This window comes from Mirounga leonina, unplaced genomic scaffold, assembly GCF_011800145.1.
Source record: "Mirounga leonina isolate KUSES-001 unplaced genomic scaffold, KU_Mleo_1.0 Mir_53, whole genome shotgun sequence".
Classification (NCBI taxonomy): domain Eukaryota; kingdom Metazoa; phylum Chordata; class Mammalia; order Carnivora; family Phocidae; genus Mirounga; species Mirounga leonina.
In genome coordinates, this window is record NW_023270807.1 from 15,520,701 (window position 1) to 15,541,361 (window position 20,661).

The window sequence follows — 20,661 nt, forward strand, 5'->3', positions numbered from 1 at the left end:
TAATTCCCACACACCACGCTGAAAGTGAGAGGTCGGTGGAGAATCTAAACCCAAGGAGAAGGCAGAGGAGAGCAGGGTGCCGTCATAGTGGGAAGGTAAATAAGGAAGGTGGGAAGAGAAAAAGGACAGGCTCAGAGGACGGGGTAAGTGGGGAGAGAGGAGCCAGAAGAATGGAGGGGTTGAAAGGCTGACGTATCTCGAGGTGCACAGTCTTACTCACTGGCCAGCCTGTCTCTGACCTCGGCTGTGGTGAGGGCGGCTGGGCTTCGGAGCTCCAAGCCCTGACAGCCAGAGGTCCACACAGCCGAAGCCCTCACTGACCTTGCGCAAAAGCCAGCTGGAGAAGGCAGGGGGCGTAGGCCGACACCGCCCTCCCTGCAGCCAATCTCATCGCGCTCCCGTGGGCGCGCTTTTGATGACGTTAGGGCTGTACCAAGATGCCCGCCTCTTCCACCCGCATTTCCGGCTTCTACCCGCCCACTTCCGGGCCTCGTCTGTTTTTCAAAGGTTTGGGCGCGAATTGCTCTGGCAGTGGCTCCCTGGAGGATTGAAGGGGTGTCGTCGGTGATCAGTGAAAGCTTTTAAACCGCTGGTGGATCCATCTTGCGGCGCGAGTTTTGCGGCCAAAGCGATTGTGGCAGACTCCGCGGCTTGTATCTCAGGAGCGTGAGGTGATTTTCCAGATGGATTTTCCGTATCTGCCCTTCGGGGCCAAGGATTGAAATATTTGATTTGCTAGGATGTAGTGAAGCCGCACCTGGTTCCTGGGTTCCGCCCTCCTTTCCCCAATTCATCTTCATCCTAGTTCTTTTTCCTTAATCTCCCGTGGCCCATAGTGGTGCGAAGTGCAGCCTTAGAGATTAGTGTCTTTGGGCATTGACGTAACTGCGGCCGGCAGCGTTGCTGTCCCGAGGCCTTTGTCAGGAGGTAAACATTGCGTTATTTGTGTTTCGCCAGACTTGGCGCTTGCCCCGTGTGCTTACACTGAGGCCTAGATTGAGAGACTTGGTTCCCACGAATTTCAGCAAACCGGTAAGAAAAATAAGACAAGTTAGGATGCCTCCCTGTTTCCTACGGAATAAGGAGTAAATTCTTCACTGTAGTATATAGTCTGGCCGCAAACTACTGTTCCAATCTTGTTTCTGTCCCTTACTCCCATACACATTCAAGTCTCGCTGAATTTTCCCTGTGCCCGAACGGACCAGTTTCTTTCCAACTGTTCTGCCGTCAGGCTTTTGCTGCTTTCTCTTAAATACTTCATTCCCGATCCTTCTGGCTAAATATTTCAAAATGTAATTACCATGTTACTTTTTTTTTTTTTTCTGAATACCGTATATCATTCCCCCCCAGACACACGCATACACATCAATTTGAATCATCCACTCATTTTTGTTTTATAATTTTTGTCACATGATACATAATTTTATAGTAATTGTTTTCATATCTGTCTCTACCCACTGTCACTGGGCTATGGTTTCCTGTGGATCTAAAGCAGGGCAAAATTTCTATTCATTTTACATTTACATTAAAGTTTCTATTCTAGTTCCTTTACAACTGGCCCAGTAGTGATAGAACATTGTGACTTACTTATTGAATTCTTACTATGTCCCAAGTATTGTTCTAGGCACTTTACGTATTCTGTACAAAATTTTAGCTTCACAAAAGCCTTTAATGTTGGTGCTTTTAACTTTAACCCATTTTACCAGGGGGGAAATTGAACAAATTTACTTGCCTGAGGTTGTACAGCTAGTTAAATGGCAGAGCCAGGATTTGGAACCAGGCCATTCATCTTTATTCCTGACTTGCTCTTGGCAGTGGTTCTCAATCTGAGGTACCTTCACACCAGGAGACATTTAATAATGTCTGGGGCAGTTTTGGTTGTCACACCTTGGGGAAGGGAGGGTACTAGCAACTAAAGACCAGAATACAGTTCATGGGACAGCCCTCACAACAAAGAGTTACTCCATCCAAAATGTTGATAGTAACGAGCTTTAGAAACTTTTTGTGCTATGGTTTATTGGCTTAAGTAGGTATCAGTGAAAATGGTGCAGCTCGTATTGCCGCTAGTAAAGAAACAGCTTTTTTTTTTTTAATTTTTAATCAGCTGCAACTGATTCTTTCGTACAATACAACCAAAAATTAATTACTAGTCAAACCCATAGAGTATATAAGACCAAGAATGAACCCTACTGTAAAATACAGACTTTGGGTGATAGGATATGTCAGTGGGAGTTCATGAATTATGGCAAATATACCACTCTGGTGTGGGATGTTGGTAGTGGAGAAAGCTGGAGGTACACCGGATATATGGGAACTCTCTATACTTGCTGCTTGATTTTGCTGTGAACCTAAAACATCTCTAAAAAAGAAGGTGGTGGGTTGTTGTTTTTTTTTTTAACAAATTACTGGGAAAATGGCATTTAAAAAGAAAAAAAGCCAATTATTTTATGATCAGATTCAACATACATAAAATTTTTGCCAAATTATGATAAAAGTTTCTAAATGAATATTGTCAGTTTCTATATTTAAAGGCACTATAGTAGTTTGTGAGTCAAATTTGAAGTAGCACTAAATTACATGTTTTTGAATAAAGAATATCAAGAAAAACCGATTAATAGAACCAAACTATGAATAAGTGCCAGCTGAGAGTTAGACACCAGAAGCGCCCACAGACTTTTAGAGTGGAGTGGAGTGGTTAGGAGGCATGAAGAGCAGGTGGCTCATGCTCTGGGAGGGTGGGCAGAGACAGGAGAGGAGAGCAGCTCAGGTGGAGGGCATAGTGTATGCATTACTCAAAGTGTGTTTGGGAAATCATCAAATCTAGCTAGAGAGAGTCTTATAAGGAGTAGTGGGAGAGAAGTATGGAAAGCTAGGCAGGGCTAGATTTTTAAGAACTATAAATGACATGGTAGAGTTGGATGTTGTGTAGTAGGTATTGGGGAAGGATTTTTAAATTTTTTTTTTTTAAAAATTATTTATTTGTTCCAGAATTCGGGATCAGAAACAACTTGGTAGGGCTGACTCATGTCTTTTCCATGCAGGGTCAGCTGCAGCATATTGGCTCAGGTACATGTACCAGGCTGGCAAGTTGGTACTGGCTATTGGTTGGGAGTTCAGCTGGGGCTTTTGCCTGGGGCTTTCAGTTCCTCTCCATGTTGGCATTCCTCATAGCATGGTAGCTGGGTTCCAAGAGCAAATATTTCAAACATGACGATGTTGCAGCTGCCGGTCTTTTCATGTTTAGGCCAGTAAACTAGTACAGAATCATTTCCACCATATTCTACTGCTCAAACAGCTACAGAGTCTGCCAAGATTTAAGATAAAGGGACATAGACTCCATCTCTCAATAACAGGAGTAAGAAGGAATTTGCACCATTTTTAATTTACCAAATGGAGTGAGGACTAAATTTCAGCCCTCACTTGCTCCCTCACCTTCTTCATTGAAAAACCTGTACTGCTATATGTATCGTAACCCTTCCAGGAGAGGCCCACAAGTGAAACTGTCATGTGGATTGGTTTTTAAGTCGGGGAAGGATAAGGGCATGGATGTCACGTTGAAAGAATTAGGCATCTCAGGAATCTAACACTAACTGGGTGTAGAGTACCACATTGTTCAAGAGCAGGGTAAAGTGTAATTTACCAGAGCTTTTTGTAACTGATCTTACATGTAGTCCCCAAGTATAGTGGTGATCTTTCAATTAATTATTTCCCTCCATTTTTGTTAATCTTACTGAAAAAAAAGCTTGAACCTTTACCTTTTAAAATTTGAAGAAATAGATTTATCCAAAGTAACTCCTTTATTGTCTCTCAATCTGCATATATAAACTATTAATCTATTTAACTCTGAATTTTTAGAAAAGGAATGGTGACTGGTATGTATCTAGCTGTATATGCCTAGAAAACATTTATATATATATAAATAAGATGTATAAACTACATATATGTATGTATGTGTATATGGGCATACCTCATTTTTATCGTGCTTCACAGATACTGTGTTTTTTACAGATTGAAGGTTTGTGGCAATCCCACTTCAGCAAGTCTTTTGGCTCCATGTTTCCAACAGCATTTGCTCACTTTCTGTCTGTTACATTTTGGGAATTCTTGCAAGATTTCAAACTCTTCCATTATTATTATATTTGTTAGGGTGATCTGTGATCAGTGATTGACTTGCTGAAAGCTCAGATGATAGTTAGCATTTTTCAACCATAAAGCTGTTTTAATTAAGGTATGTACATTGTTTTTTTTAGATATAATACTATTGCACACTTAATAGACTACATTATAACGTAAACATAACTTTTACATGCAAATGAAACCAAAAATTTCATTTGACTTACTTTATTGCAATATTCGCTTTAGCTGTCATCTAGAATGGAACCTGCAATATCTCTGAGGTATGCCTGTACATACATACACACACACACACACACACACTCCTCTATGTATACTGTACCTAACTTCTAAGCTATCTACTCCTTATGGCCTAAAGCAAGAATAAACATTCTATTCCTCTGTTCCTTTTAACAGTAATGAGTTTGGTGATAAAGGACTATTTGGTGATGAAGGACTTAAATTTTGTCATCGAAATCATCCACACTCCTGTGTCTGTTTTGTAATTTGTGGAAGGACAGAATAATCATTATACTACTGAGCTTTTTTAAAATGCAAATAGCTCAGGCAGAGTTGTAGCTTAAATCCTTATGAGTGACTTTTTCACTTGAATTTCCACAGCATAGATTCATAGTATGGACCCTAAAGATTATCTCCTTTCATCTTTGGCATAAGTCGAATGAGAAATCCATTAGGCTTAAAATAAGAAGCCCTGAGTATTACTCTTCAAATTAATATTATCTGTGACCAGAGGAAAACAATTTAATACTTTATATTTCCATTTTCTTGGGTCTAAACATGGAGATAATGTTATTTTATGGTGGAGTATAAAGTAAGAGATGCAAAAGCACTTTCACATGATTTTTTTAAAGCCATAAAAATAGAAGAAATTTCTAGGAATGAAACTGAATTAGATACATACTTCAATAATAATCAGTGTTACTTGTTTTAAAATATGTTTAAGTGTTCTAAAAACAATACTTCCCCAAAACTTTCATTATGATTTTTTTAAAGCAAACTTGGAACATTTATAGGTAGTTCTTTTTTCTTTTTTTTATCGGAGAGAGAGAGTGAGCACAAGCAGGGGGAGTGGCAGGCAGAGGGAGAAGCAGTCTCCCTGCCGAGCAAGGAGGCGATGTGGGGCTCGATCCCAGGACCCTGGGATCCTGACCTGAGCCGAAGGTAGCCGCTTAACCGGCTGAGCCACCCAGGCGTCCCTATAGGTAGTTCTTTTTAACAAAATATTCTGCAAGCTTAAGCTTATTTTTGTGTCCTTTTTATCTTCACAGATTTTTTGAAGCACTGTTACAATTGTTCTGTTTAGATTAAGATGTCTAGCAAAGCAAGTTCTTCCAAGAAAAGGTCTCAACAGTTAAAAAGAAACCCAAAAAGAAAAAATGATGATGAGGAAATGGAGTTACCAGAGAAAAAGGTAATGAAAATATTGAGTTTATCATTCAGAACTTTTTGATTAAAAATGTCATTTGTTCTATGTAAAGGAGTATGTGAAGACTAAAGGTCAGTTTGAGTACAAGTTATGTGGGAGTTGTTGCAACATAATTTGTAAAAATTCTCAGATGAAAATTGTTTATTTCAATTTCTAAAGATACTGATCAGAGAATTCTTTGTTGAGGAGGGGGTCCTGGGACATTGCTAAGGTGTTTGAATGTGAAGACTAGGAGTAAAGTGTGTACGCTTTACTTAAAATCTGTCAGTTGGTGAAAGAGATTTTTATTAACAGAGAAAAATTACCTTGGGAGGAATTAGCTTCTTTCTACCATAATTTTGCCCCTCTCTTACAAAAGAATATTTAAAATGTAAAAATTCTGTTGTGATTTATCCTATATTAGGCAGCGCCTATGTTTTTTGCAGGTAAAGTATGTAAGACTATTTCATAGGCAAAATGACTAATGATTTCTTTAACATATTCTTTCTCTGTAGAAGTAGCAATATACTTTTTCTATCTAGCCAGAAGATATATGAATACTCTTCAACATACATGACAAATATATTGCAAAGGTAGTATCTTTTTATCTGATGTTTAATTATGTGTGCGTTTTTCTCTCTAGGTTAGAAACATAGCAAAAAATAAAAATCCAAAGCATCTGCCTTCTGAAGGTATTTATTTTCTATATCTTGTTTAATTTGTCTGTCTCAAGATGTCTGTACTCATAAAAAAAATTCTCAGCATCTTGTTTATGAGCTGTACAAAAGCAAAAGATACTAGGGGCTCCTGGGTGGCATAGTCAGTTGAGTGTCTGACTCTTGATTTTGGCTCAGGGTCGTGAGATCCAGCTCCATGTCAGCTCTGCGCTCAGCGAGGAGTATGCTTGGGACTTTCACTCTCTCTCCCTCCCTCCCCACCCCATGTATGTTCTCTCTCTCTCTCTCTCAAATAAATAAATCTTTTTTTAAAAAAGCAAAAGAAAGTAATAAACAGCTGCATTCTCATTTTTGCAAGAATAAGTAGTACTGGTTAGTCAGTAATTTTAGTCAACTGAAATTTCACTTACCGCCTCTAGCAAAATATTGTGTAAGGTTCTAAATTGATAGGAACTAGAGAAAATCAAAGTGTCCCACAATCTGAATTATTACTGATCTAAGATATATAGACACCCTACTGATTTCTCTTTAAAACAGATGTGCTTCTGTCCTACCACCATTGCATGGATTAGTTTGGGGCTACTGTCTAATTTTGTTTGTAATAAATTAGTATGGAGTGGTCATCTTTCCTTAGGCATCACTTCATCTAAGAATTCCCTTTCTCTCCTCACCAACACCAAGCTAGGTTCCCTGGTTTTATACTTCCATAGTTCATGGTGCACTTTTTCTTTTGTAATGCTTTGCGTACCTGTAATTAAAATTACTTAGTCTCCCTTCTCTCCAAAACTAATCTATATATGAGCCAATAGTGTATCTCCTTTGTTTATCTCTTATAAGTAGAACAATACCAATAACCAAGTAGACCCTGAGTATTTTGTTCCAGTTGCCATTTAACATTTGGTAGAAATAGCTTTCTAGTCTTCTCAATGAAGCTCTTTAATTTAGGTCATTTCTGGGAATCAGACTTTTATATTGAATCCTAATAATTGTAGCCTGCTTCATCATTTAGAATTGTCTTGGGTTTGTATCTGCAGTATCAGCTAATAATATTTTAGTTAACATAATATTAGACAGCATAAGCATATTCAATGACTGGCATATTATGTCTGTGCAATAAAAAGGAAATTAAATAGTTTATGCAGTCTTATAATATTTTGGTTCTCATACTTCTATTAGCTTTTTAAAATAAATTTATACTTGAATCACTTTTTAAGTAAAAACATAAAATTTCAAGATTGACCAGAGTCTCTTCCTTCACCAGTAACAAGACAAACAGAGCATACTAATCTAAAACGGGTTAAGATAGCATCCAACAAGAGAAAAACCTGGCAGCCTCTTTCAGAGAGTAGTAGAGAGCACTTACAAACTATGATGGACTCAGTAATAATGTAAGTATGAAATTTTTGCATTTCATCCTTGATTTCTACCTATATGTTTTCCATAGAAACATATTTCCTTAGAAACATTTCCTTTTAAATGTCATTATTTATTTTATGGTGATAGGGTGTTTTGCAGGAAGTCGTTAATTTCAGAAGCTTAGGATTCCATCAATGAAAGAAAAATGAAGTCTATGTGGCATGACCTGCTATCTATAAACTTTAAACTTGTTCTATCACTAGGGATACTTTAAGAAGTTGAGTTCCAATTGACACTTTATATATAAGCTAACATGGTGGGGATACAAAGAAAATAAGACAGGATTCTGCCATCAAGAAGCTGAACTCACCTAAATTAATTATAATTATAGAATGTAATAAGAAGAACTTTGATTGTACCTTTGCTTAAAATCGTATTTCAATAAATAAATGTATGAAACAAACAGACAAAAAATAGTGGCAAACTATTTTCATTTTATAAAATTATAATCCTGATATCAAAACCTGAAAAAATAGAATGTACATACAAGCACACACCCTGAATACTGTTAAACCCCTTTCACTTATAATATAGATGTAGAATTCCTAAACTAGAAATAGAATCCAAATGTATATCTAAAGAATAATTAACACTAAACAAATAGAGTTTAGTTTAGGAACCTAAAGATTACTTTAGGAAAGCTGTCAAAACAACATAACAGATTAAATTAGGAAAACATAATATGATATTTTAATATCTGTTTTAAACCATTTGCTGAATTCAATACCAATTCCATATTTAAGAACAAAACAAAACAAAAATAAATAAAACTCTTTAAAGAACAGAAATGTAAGGATGCTTTCTTAACATGACAAAGAATGTCTACCTGGAACCCACAGCAAGTATTATACATAATGACAAAATCCTAGAGGCTTTCCCAATAAAATCAGGAATAAAACATGGGGGAAAAAAAAGTGTATTTGATATAAAATAAAAAGTGGGTGCACCTGGGTGGCTCAGTCATTAAGGATCTGCCTCCGGCTCAGGTCATGATCCCAGAGTCCTGGGATCGAGCCCCGCATCGGGCTTCCTGCTCAGCAGGAAGCCTGCTTCTCCCTCTTCCACTCCCCCTGTTTGTGTTCCCTCTCTTACTGTCTCTGTCTCTCTGTCAAATAAATAAATAAATAAAATCTTTAAAAATAAAAAGTGATTGATTCTACCTGGCTAGTGAGGAGGGGCACTTGAAAGAAAGCAGGGAGAAAAAGTAAACACATTATATTCATTGTGTTTCAAACTAGTATTTATTCAATCTTTTTTTTTCTTTTCTAGAGCAATTTTGAGTAACAATATTGGAGAAAATGAACGAGTTCAGTATCATCTTAACTATCTGAAGAAAAGGTAATGTAGTTATGCAATAGAATATTTTTATAAACTATAAAATAAATATAAAAATATATTTAAAATAAAATTAGTAGAAGTCTAATCTGTTTCTAGGTTACCAGAATAGACATGTGTGGGATATAAAAGTTTTTCTTTGATTTTGGGGTTTTTTTGTTGTTATTTTTGTTGTAATTTTAAGAAGGTGAATGACTTGGAAATGTATATTCTAAACTGCTGCATGCAGTTATGAAGTCAGTTAAGAGAATTTATAAAAATAAAGTCTGAAAATCACAAAATGCCTGCTTCTACAGTTCATTTTTTTGTAGTGGGATTTGAAAAAATATTTTGTCCGCTTTAACTCCATCTTCATTTTGAGCAATTTGAAGTTAATGGTTTACCATTCTTATCTGAGATTTATTCCATTACTGTGTTTTCACTTCAATGTTGTATTATATTATTTTCATAAGTAGCAAGTGTGATTTTCATGGTATTACTGCTCTTCATCTTATGGCAAGTCACAAATGGAAGTTTCTTTTCAAGTGCTCTTAAAGCCACACCACTGCCAATAATTTTCAGTAACTACTATTTGCACAGAATTTTTTTTCTTCTTTTGAAGATTGTATTTATTTATTTGAGAGAGAGAGCATGAGTGGGGGAAGAGGCAGCAGGAGAGGGATAAGCAGACTCCCCACTGAGTAGATCCCAGGACCCTGAGATCATGACCTGAGCCAAAAGCAAAGCCGCTTAACTGACTGAGCCACCCAGGCACCCAACTTTTTCTTTTCATAGAAAAATGTTCTACATCTTAGTTTTGGGTTTGCCTGAAACTAGTAGACTAATTTCTAGTCTAGTCTAGTTTACTAGTTTTTAGTCTAGTAAACTAGAGCTAGTAGACTTCTTGGGAAGTCTAAGCAAAAATTCTGCTTACTTTAAATATAGTTTCAACAATAGTAGCAAAACAGAAAGGGTGGTTGGGGGTGGGAGTTTGTAGAGAGGTTGAAGAGATTGAAAAAGGACTGCTAGAGGGGCGCCTGGGTGGCTCAGTTGGTTAAGCGACTGCCTTCGGCTCGGGTCATGATCTCGGGGTCCTGGGATCGAGCCCCATATCGGGCTCCCTGCTCGGCGGGAGGCCTGCTTCTCCCTCTCCCACTCCCCCTGCTTGTGTTCCTGCTCTCGCTGTCTCTGTCTCTGTCAAATAAATAAATAAAATCTTTAAAAAAAAAAAAAGAAAGAAAGAAAAAGGACTGCTAGAAGCAGGCCTGCCACCTACTTACAGGAATGACAGTCTAGTATTAAAAAGGAAGGAGTGTACTAAAAATGCCAGTATATAAGATAATACATAATAAAAGCTATTTATTGCCTTTTAATAGAAAACAAGTAAGTCCTATTTGATGTGTAAATGAGAATATTTTAGTACAATTAGATTTGCAGGATTCTTAAAAAATCTTATTAAAATAAAAGTGTAACATGAATACACTCTACTATGTCAACAACACCTAATCATCATTCATAAAATTTTTCTATAGGGCAGACTTTCCCAAAGTATGTTCTCTAAAAACTGTAGTGGCTAACCCATTTTGTTTGACTAGCAACCCTGTTTTGTTTGTCTGATCATAGGTCTGCCCTATAGAAAACTGTTATGAATGATGATTAGGTGTTTTTGACATAGTAGGGTGTATTTATGTTACACTTTTATTTTAATAAGATTTTTTAAGAATATTACAAATCTAACCACTATTTAGAACATGTTGAATAGTGAGTGACCCTTTCACAGAATTAACTTAATAAACTTTTAGAAGAAATTTTTCATAAATGGATCTTTATTTTAGTTAAGAAATCAAGAACTTATTCCTCTTAGGAGTACTTATACACACAGGTTTTTATTCTTTTTTTTTTAAAGATTTATTTTAGAGAGAGAGAGAGAGAGATCAAGAGCAAGTGAGGATAGGGGCAGAGGGAGAGAAACCCAAGCAGACTCCATGCTGAGTGCAGAGCCAGACATGGGGGCTTGATCCCAGGACCCTGAGATCATGACCTGAACCAAACTCCAGGCTCGGGTGCTTAACCAACTGAGCCACCTAGGTGCCTAGGTTTTTATTCTTAAATGTGATGTCCTTCCTAATGACTGGATAACTGAAGTTTATCCCAACAGTTTAATGAAAATTGTGATTGGTGCGTTTTATATTGCCTACTTTTTTTCTTTACAAAAAGTAATATTTTGAGTAAGATCCCAGGAAGATGTGTTCTGTTTTCCACTATTTATGCCTGCAAATCTTAAGTAGTTGGGTTTTTGAGAACCCCAAAATGTTGCTATTAGCAAGAAGTAACCAAATTTAGATTTTCCTCCTTGATCTCTTCCTCCTGGAATCCAAGAATACAAGCTTTTAGGAAAGCTGTATTGCTCCCTGCTACCAGTGAGGGTAGTAATAGGTTAGTTTCCATTGGCGACCTAATCAACCTGGTTTGAAGGAAAATTTTGTAACCTTGTTGTGTTTTGTTAACTTTTCTGTTTTTAATTTGTTTTTTTCTTTTTATTTTTTTCTTCTATTCTTTCCTTTTTTTACATATTTAGAGAGGATTTCTTAACTTTAATATTGCACAGTATTCATGTTGATTGTCTTTTTTTTTTTAGTTTGCCTAGTATGCAGTTTTTTTTTAATTAACATATAATGTATTATTTGTTTCAGGAATACAGGTCTGTGATTCATCAGTCTTCTACAACACACAGCGCTCACCACAACACATACCCTCCCCAATGACCATCACCCAGCCACCCTATCCCCGCCCCCTCCCCTCCAGCAACCCTCAGTTTGTTTCCTAAGATTAAGAGTCTCTTATGGTTTGTCTCCCTCTCTGGTTTCTTCTTGTTTCATTTTTTCCTCTCTTCCCCTATGATCCTCTGCCTTCTTTCTTAAATTCTACATATCAGTGAGATCATATGATACTTGTCTTTCTCTGATTGACTTATTTTGTTTAGCATAATACCCTCTAGTTCCATCCAGGTCTTTGCAAATGGCGAGATTTCAATTTTTGATAGTTGCATAATATTCCATTGTGTGTGTATATATATATATATATATATAATATATATATATATTATATATATATATATATATACCACATCTTCTTTATTCATTTATCTGTCAGTGGACATCTTGGCTCTTTCCACAGTTTGGCTATTGTGGACATTGCTGCTATAAACATTAGGGTGCAGGTGCCCCTTCGGTTCACTACATTTGTATCTTTGGGGTAGATACCCAGTAGTGCAATGGCTGGGTCGTAGACGTGTTGATTGTACTTTTAAACAAAGCACTTTAATCTTAACATTTTATTTGCCTTAAACTCTGTGGGACTCACTTATCTTTAAAACCATTGTTAGAGTAACTGATAGAGAGATTCTTTTCATTGGACACATTGTCTAAGACAACTGAAATATAGAGTCCAGTGTCATTACAGAATAGTGTTTCATCTCTTACACAGCTATTCACAATAAAGATAGAATTATGTGCTATAGTAGTCTAGGAAACACATTCAGAAGATACAAGGAAAGTTTTATTTTAAAATATATACAAATGAAATTGTATAAATATATATAATAAAATTGATAAGTGTATAAAATAGAAATTTTTCCTTTCATGAAACAACTTAGGCGCCCCATGATTTGAGATAAATCTTAATAAATCGAAAGGCTAAAAGATAATGTATCATGGCTTTTTATGGGTGTCACTGCTAATGTTAGCTACTGTTAATAAAAGAATGTAATAGCCCTTGGGAATATGAGGACAGAAAAAAGATGGCAGCAGTATTTCAAACACAACAAAACAAAAAAATAAAATAAAATAATGGTTCTAAAAAGGTAAACATAATTTTTTTTTTTTTATCCCTAAGATTGCTACAACTGTGTGAAACCGTTAAAGTCCCTCCCAAAAAGCTGAATGATTTAACTAACGTGTCAAGTCTACTGAAAATGGAAAGGGCACAGCACAGAGCTAATGAAGAAGGTCTGGCATTATTGCAGGTATGAAATTTGAACAGGGAGTCCATAATTAGAGAGTTAGGAGAAAGGGGAAGAGAATAAGAAATTTTTTAAATTATCATGATATTCTCCTAATAGTAAATACTAGATTTTAGAACAGGGTTTTCATTAAATTCTTCTTTTTTTTTTTTTTTTTTGTTAGAGTAAAAACCTTACCTAAACTTTGAACCTCTAAAGTTAAAAGTATTTCTAATATATTAGTGATTAAGTAGCAGTTCTGTTTTTTTTTTTTACCTGACTTTAACTGAACTTCTAATCTTGATTATCAAATTATAGGAACTCATCACTAAATGCTAAAGAATTTCAAAACATATTGACAAGAAGAGCATATACTCCTTATTGTTGTTGTTATTATCATATGGCTAACATGTAACGAGGGCTTTCTGTGTTCTAGGTACTGCTCTAGGCACTTGTAGCTACATCCCTTAATTCTCAAAACAACTTAAGGAGGTCTGTGCTATATGATCTCATTATACAAATGTGAAAAGAGACATATTTTTAGCTGAACCTTAGACAAATTGCTTAAAGTTATAGTGCAGGGGCGCCTGGGTGGCTCAGTCGTTAAGCGTCTGCCTTTGGCTCAGGTCATGATCCCAGGGTCCTGGGATGGAGCCCCGCATCGGGCTCTCTGCTCAGTGGGGAGCCTGCTTCTCCCTCTCCCACTCCCCCTGCTTGTGTTCCCTCTCTTGCTGTGTCTCTCTCTGTCAAATAAATAAATAAAATCTTAAAAAAAAAAAAAAGTTATAGTGCAGATCTTAGTCCAACTGCAGATTCTGATTCTCGATCATTATCTTGTGGAAGATAATGGGAGATAACATTAGGTATCATGATTAACTTCAGGCTTTTAATTAGTGGATACTTGAACAGTTAGGAGAAACAAACTTACAGGGCTTATTAAGTAGTTATTAAAACCAAACTAGATTAGACCATATATCTCTTAGCCATTTCAAAGTAGTTTGTAGATAATGGTCCTTAGGTCTTTGTTAGCAATTTAGAAAATATAGAGTTGGTAGTAGGTTATGCAAGGAATGCATCCCCAAGGATTTCTAAGAATTCAAAAATCACAATTTATTCCAGTTTTTCCATATGATTGAGAATAACACTGGGTGGATTAGACTCTGAGCAACAAATTTACATATATTATAAATTAGTTACATATATTATAATTTATGTATATTATAAATTAATAAATTCCATATATGATAAATAGAAACTCACTTTCTTCCTAGTGTGAGATTATATTGAATTTTTATCCCCGTTACTACTTTTCAAGAGTATATTTTCAGCACTGACACTAGTTCCACCATGTAATGAACAGTTGGATGTCACTGACATAGGTTTTTTTTTAATTTCAGCTTTATTGGGCTATAATTATAAGATATTCAAAGTGTACACTGTAGTGATTTGATATATGTACACACTGTGAAGGATTCCCTCATCTGGTAAATTAACACATCCATCACCTCACATTATTTATTTTTTATTTTGTGTGTGTTAAGAACATTTAAGTTCTCTCTCAGCAAATTTTAAGTATACAATACAGTGTTACCGGTTATAATGACCTTGTTTTTCACATTAGATCATCACACTTATTCATCTTATAGCTGAAAATTTGTACCTTTTACTAACCGCTCCCTATTTTCTCCACTCCCCAGCCCCTGGTAACCACTTCCTTACTCTTTTTTTGTGAATTTGGCTTTTTTTTTTTTAGGTGATTTTAAAAGGTTTTCAAGTGTGATAATGGCAAAGTTATCTTAATATTTAATACTCATGTAAATCACTTGAAAGTAGTCAAAGATAGTAAATGATAGTGTGATTTTTGTAATACCGAGGGGCATTTCTGTATTCCAGAAAAAAGCATAAATATAGTTAAATGAAAAAAACCTTTTTCTATCCTCAACACTTCTGACACCAAATGTGTGGGTTTTTCACGAAGCACTTTTCCAGTTCTCTGGAGACACCAGCTAGGTGTCCTACAATTTCATCCAATTCTGACACTAAGTACCTGGATTTAGTGCAGACCCCACAGGTGAAGGGCTCAGTCCCACAAGCCTGCCCCCCACTTCAGATGCCAGTTGTACTTCTAACCAACCAGGTATAAATCAGGTGTTGCCGTGACCCCTTCCTCATGTTCAGTAATTTGCTAGAATAACTCACAGAATTCAGGAAGGCACTTTACTTACTATTTACCAGTTTTTTATGAAGGATACATTCAAGAACAGCCAAATGGAAGAGATACATAGGGCAGGGGATAGGGGAAGGGCACACAGCTTCTGTGCCTCTTCAAATATGTTGTCCTACCAGCGCCCCAAGGTGTTCCACTAACCTGGAAGCTCTCTGAACCCAGTGTCTAGAATTTTTATGAAAGCTTCATCAGGTAGGCAGAATTGATTATTAACTAAATCTCCCCTTCTCAAGAGATCAAGGAGTGGGGCTGAAAGTTCCAACCCTGTAATCACGTGGTTGATTGCTCTGGCAACCAGCCCTCATCCTCTCTGAATCATTCATTAGCATAAACTCAGGTAAGGTTGAAAGAGGCGTATTTTTTTTTTAAGATTTTATTTATTTATTTGACAGAGATAACAAGCAGGGGGAGCATCAGGCAGAGGGAGAAGCAGGCTCCCGCTGAGCAAGGAGCCCAACATGGGGCTTGATAGCAGGACCCGAGCCGAAGGCAGACACTCAACCGACTGAGCCACTCAGGTGCCCCAGAAAGAGGCTTATTATGAATAGCAAAAGATGCCACTGTCACCCAAATCACTCAACAAATTACAAGGATTTTAGAAGCTCTGTGCCAGAAACCAGAGATGAAGACCAAATACACATTTCTTATATCACAGCATTACAACAGTCTATGGTTTGCTTGCTTGACAGCCAGTTACTCAATGGAAGCACTGTTTGCATTTTGGGCATAAGAGTTCTTCACTGGCCTACTAGAATCTTTGAACTAGGAATTTGTATGTCTTGTCTGTATCCATCAGTTTTCTGTTACGTGCCTTACTTAGAACCACTGCCTTTTCCCACAGAAGCCTAGAGTTATTCTTGGTGGTGACTTTTCAAAACCTGTATCAGCTAATAAGTAACAGAAGTTGTATTAATTGAGCTCCCTCACTCAGTGATGGTGCTACAGAAAAGGCAGTGGTGAGCAAAGTCTCGGAGACTGAGAAGATGGTATAGGAACTGCTGGGGCTTAATTTTTTAATCCCTATGGACCTCTGCATAAGAACAGCCATAGGGGTGCCTGGGCGGCTCAGTTGAGCGACTGCCTTCGGCTCAGGTCATGATCCTGGAGTCCCAGGATGGAGTCCCGCATCGGGCTCCCTGCTCAGCAGGGAGTCTGCTTCTCCCTCTGACCCTCCCCCGTCTCATGTGCTCTCTCTCTCTCATTCTTTCTCTCAAATAAATAAATAAAATCTTTAAAAAAAAAAAAAAAAAAGAACAGAGCCATAGGATTTCATAACCAGAGTTAGCATAAGAAAATATAAAAATAAGGACAAAAAATAGCAATCCACAGGTAACAAAAGCATGCCAAAAACATGTGTTCACAAAACAGATGAACACTAACCTAATTCTTAAGCAAACTGAAAGAAATTCAGAAAAACAGTAGAGGGTATGGAAAAAAATCATAAATCGGTATTAGAAATACTAAAAACTGAAGCTACAGAATTCAGGAAAAAATTAGAAGTAAAAGAAAAAACTTTTCAGATATGCAGACTAAATTAGAAGAAGTAAAGCAAATGCAACAGATAAATGCTTAAAATAAATAGTAAAATAAAGGAGAAAATTTTAAGAATCAAAAAGAAACATTTTTTTAAAGTTGAGAAAAAGTGACAAAGTAAAAGCTCAGCATAGAAAATACGGCATAGGTATGGTAGGCATACCCAAAGAAGATAACCAAAGCAATGGACCAAAATAATTTTTTTTAACTACAATGGAAATTTTTAGTCCTTATTATATTAACTGTTTTCTTTATTCATTGTTGTTATTCATTCCCTCTATAGTGGGTTGAATAGTGGCCCCAAGTCCTAGCCCTGGAACCTGCAAATGTGCCCTTATTTGGAAAGAGTCTTCCCAGATATAATTAAGGATCTCAAGAGATCATCCTGGATTATCTTGGGTGGGTCCTAAATACAAAGACTAGTGTCCTTAAAGAGACAAAAATGTCCTTAATAAGAGAAGGAGACATGGAGGAAAAGGCTGTGTGAAAAATGCAGAAATTGGAGTGAGCAGCCACAAGGAATGCTGATAGCCATCAGAAGCTGGAAGAGGCAAGAGAGGATTCTCCCTCAGAGGTTTCAGAGGGAGCACTGCCTTGCCAACACCTTGCTTTGGACATTTGCTCTCCAGAACTGAGAGAGAATAAATTTCTGTTTTCAGACACCAAGTGTGTGGCAGTTTGTTTTGGCAGGCACAGTAAACTAATACATGTGGTAACACACATTTGTATTGGACAGCACTCTCTAAATCCAAAAACCAAGTCACAGGAAATTCAGGACCGAGGAATAGGTTAAACCTGACTGGCAAATTCTGCAAAGCAAACTATGTAGTTTCCTGTACAAATCAGTTGGAAAGAACCAAAAAAATTGGAGTGGGAAACTATAGATGAAAGGAGACTTAATATGCACTTACTGGAATGGCCGAAATCTAGAACATGGACAACAACAAATGCAGATGAGGATGTGGAGCAAGAACTCTCACAGCTGATGGGAATGCTAAATGGTACAACCGGTTTAGAATACAGTTTGGCAGTGTCTTACAAAATGAAACCTACTCTTACCACACGATACAGCAATCATGCTCCTTGGTATATTATACATGTATGTTTGAATATTGCACATGGATGTTTGTGACAGCTTTATTCATAATCGCCAAAAGTTGGAATACCAAGATGTCCTTCATTAGGTGAATGGATAAATAAATGTGGTACCTCAGACAATGGAGTATTATTCACCACTAAAAAGAAATGAGCTATTGGGCCCTTAAGAGACATGGAGGAACCTTAAGTGCATATTATAAATCATAAGTGGAAGAAGCCAAACTGAAAAGGCCCCATACTGTATGATTGCAACTATATGATAAGCTAGAAAAGGCAGAACTGGAGAATAAAAAGATGAGTGGTTGCCAGGGGTATATAGTGATTTAGAGATGGATAGACAAAGCACAGGAGATTTTTAGGCCATCAGTCCTTGGGCTCTGCTACATTCACCGGTCTTCCAGGATCTCTGATTGTAGCAGTTTTGCTGAGTTTTTGAGGAAATATGCTTGTACGTGGGTTGTATCTCCTTGTTCCATGGAAATTAAATTTCCTTATAATGAATTATTATGTTGGTAAATTAGTTTCTCAGAAGTCTGTTTTGTGAAAGAAAAAAAAATTACCAGTTTCTTCCAAAAATGTTTCCATATATGTGGTATTTAAAAAATATGTATATGTATATTAATACCTATTTGGGTTTCATTTAATAATGTATTTAGTTTAAAACATTAACTTTCTGATTCTCACTCAGGAAGAAATAGATAAAATAGTAGAGACCGTAGAGTCAATGACTGGGAATATTCAGAGCCTAAAGAACAAAATTCAAGTTCTGACAAGTGAGGTGGAAGAAGAAGAAAAGAAAGTAAAACAGGTAATTGTTTAATAATGCATTCCTAGAGTGGATAAATTTTTTAATGCTTGTCTCTCAGCAAGACAACTTTGAATGTAAAAAGAGAGAAATCAGCCTTTTGAAATAATCTGTAGCGTTCTTTTTCTACTTTAGATGTTTCACATAGATAGTAGTGGGGTACTCTGTCTTCCAGAACTTTCTCAGAAGAGTCTCAAAGCACCCACACTTCAGGTAAATGCCAATTTTCCATATCAACTATATCATCAGTTATGAAGCACATATATAAAACCATAATATCCTTTTCCTCTTTTAAAACAAATGAAATCCAAGATACAAGTTTTTAGGCAACATTGTTTTTCTCACTTGACAGAATAGTTCGAACATCTTTATTTGTGAGCTTCTTTCATGTGGATCTCTCGTTCTTGTCAATAACTGTAACATTCCATTGATGAAGGTATCACACTATAATTCGTGAATTACTGGTAGAAATAAATGATTGTTGCAGTTACATAAAATGCTCAGTATACCCTTGTATATGTATCTTTAGGTATTTGTGTGGTTGTAACTGTAGGATAGATTTCTGGAAGTAAATTCCAATAGTTGAGTTTATTTATGCGTCTAACAGTGGCCTATAACTCTTCATGAAATAGTGTTGTGTTATTTGTAGTTGACTGTATACTGGTATCTGTTTTCACAGGTTCCCAGTAGCTATTATAGTGTAAATGCTTATAGTGGTAGAAAGTCTTCAAGTTTCTCAAAAATAATTTAAAATAGTCCTATCTGTAGTCCACTTAGGGTAAAAGGAAAGGGAATGGACAGAGGTAAAACAGAATAATACAGTTTGGAAAGAACAAGAATGAGTTGATGATTACTGAACTTGGGTGATGGGTATTTGAGATTTATTGTACCATTCTCTCTAAATAACATACATTTGACATTTCTCATAATAAAAGGTTAAGAACTATTTATATGGGTCAATGTGGTCAAAAGGTACAAACTTGCAGTTATAAAATCAAAGTCTTGGGGATGTAATGTAGAACACAGTGACTGTAGTCAATGACACTGTCTTGTATATTGCAAAGTTGTTAAGAGAGTAAATCTTAAAAGTTCACATCACAAGAAGAATTTTTAACACAAGAAGAATCTAGATGTTAACTAGACTTATTGTGGTGGTGATTTTGCAGTGTACACAAATATCACATCATTGTGTTGTGTACCTGAAGCTAATATGATGTTATGATGTTATATGTCAATTATATCTCAGTTTTAAAAAAAAATTTAAACTAATTGTACTATTACACCCACAGAAAGAAATTTTGACATTAATTCCAAACCATAACGCTCTTCTGAAGGACTTGGATGTTCTCCATAATTCAACCCAGACAAGGAATATGTTAACTTTCATCGAAGAAGCTTATAAGAGACTGGATGCCTCTTAAAGAGTTTTTTTAGACTGTTCTGTACTAATTTAATGTTTATGAGTTTGTAAAACTGTTAGCCTATGATGATACTGCAGAGGCTGAGGCTTCTTCAGGTTTTATTTCCAACATATACTTAAAATTAGCTTCTGTAGATCTATTAGCATCTAATATAGTCCTAAAAACTGTTTTTAGTAGTTGCCAAATCTAGGAACTCACATTTCTATTGTGTCTCTGGTTGTTTGAGCCACAGTCTAATGATTTATAATGGCTGAATAGAGCTCATTTATTGGTTAGTGCAGAGGAACTGTGATACTGTAATGTAATATATGTGAAGTGTGTATAGTGCCCAGTACATAAAAACATAATTGTTTGCAATCATTATTATTCTTTAGTTCATGACTTGCATTTTCGTCTAGTCATCTGGAACTTGAGAAATCCCCAAATGCCTTTATTTCTTTTACATAACCCTCTAGACTTTTTGTGACATAATTAAGATTTGCCAGGTGTCTTTACCTTTGGGGGTAGCATGAACATTTTATTTCTTTGGTTGGATTATTGACTAGATGTTCAATATTTTCCACTGTCATCAAAGCATACTTTTATTTAAAAGGAACCTAAGCACATTTATTCCCTTAAAAGAAAAATCAAA

At 36.3% G+C, this 20,661-nt stretch overlaps 2 protein-coding genes across 4 annotated transcripts in view; one reads left to right on the forward strand and one right to left on the reverse strand.

The window, feature by feature from the left end:
• The window catches only part of MMUT (methylmalonyl-CoA mutase), a 37,715-nt gene extending 37,306 nt beyond the window's left edge, over positions 1 to 409 (reverse strand). Inside the window, exon 1 of one of the 3 annotated variants that reach the window (XM_034991544.1) lies at positions 221 to 392. The gene's annotated coding sequence lies outside the window, so the exon portion shown is untranslated. Of the gene's footprint in view, positions 1 to 220 lie in introns of all 3 variants that reach the window. The other 2 variants (XM_034991542.1, XM_034991543.1) reach the window with 2 other exon arrangements.
• On the forward strand, positions 384 to 20,391 carry CENPQ (centromere protein Q). The gene is made up of 9 exons (XM_034991545.1): positions 384 to 671; positions 5,403 to 5,545; positions 6,183 to 6,231; positions 7,484 to 7,604; positions 8,902 to 8,970; positions 12,841 to 12,970; positions 18,493 to 18,612; positions 18,745 to 18,822; positions 19,899 to 20,391. The coding sequence occupies exons 2-9, from the start codon at positions 5,444 to 5,446 to the stop codon at positions 20,028 to 20,030; spliced, it is 801 nt and encodes a 266-aa protein (XP_034847436.1). The 5' UTR covers positions 384 to 671; positions 5,403 to 5,443; the 3' UTR covers positions 20,031 to 20,391.
• Positions 20,392 to 20,661: the final 270 nt, after the last annotated feature.

Excerpts from the sequence above, each read along its gene's own strand:
- CENPQ (XM_034991545.1), top strand. The coding sequence starts at position 5,444 with ATGTCTAGCAAAGCAAGTTCTTCCAAGAAAAGGTCTCAACAGTTAAAA. Across the intron at positions 8,971-12,840 it reads CTTAACTATCTGAAGAAAAG|ATTGCTACAACTGTGTGAAA; the intron begins GTAATGTAGTTA and ends TTTATCCCTAAG. Across the intron at positions 18,823-19,898 it reads TCAAAGCACCCACACTTCAG|AAAGAAATTTTGACATTAAT; the intron begins GTAAATGCCAAT and ends TTACACCCACAG.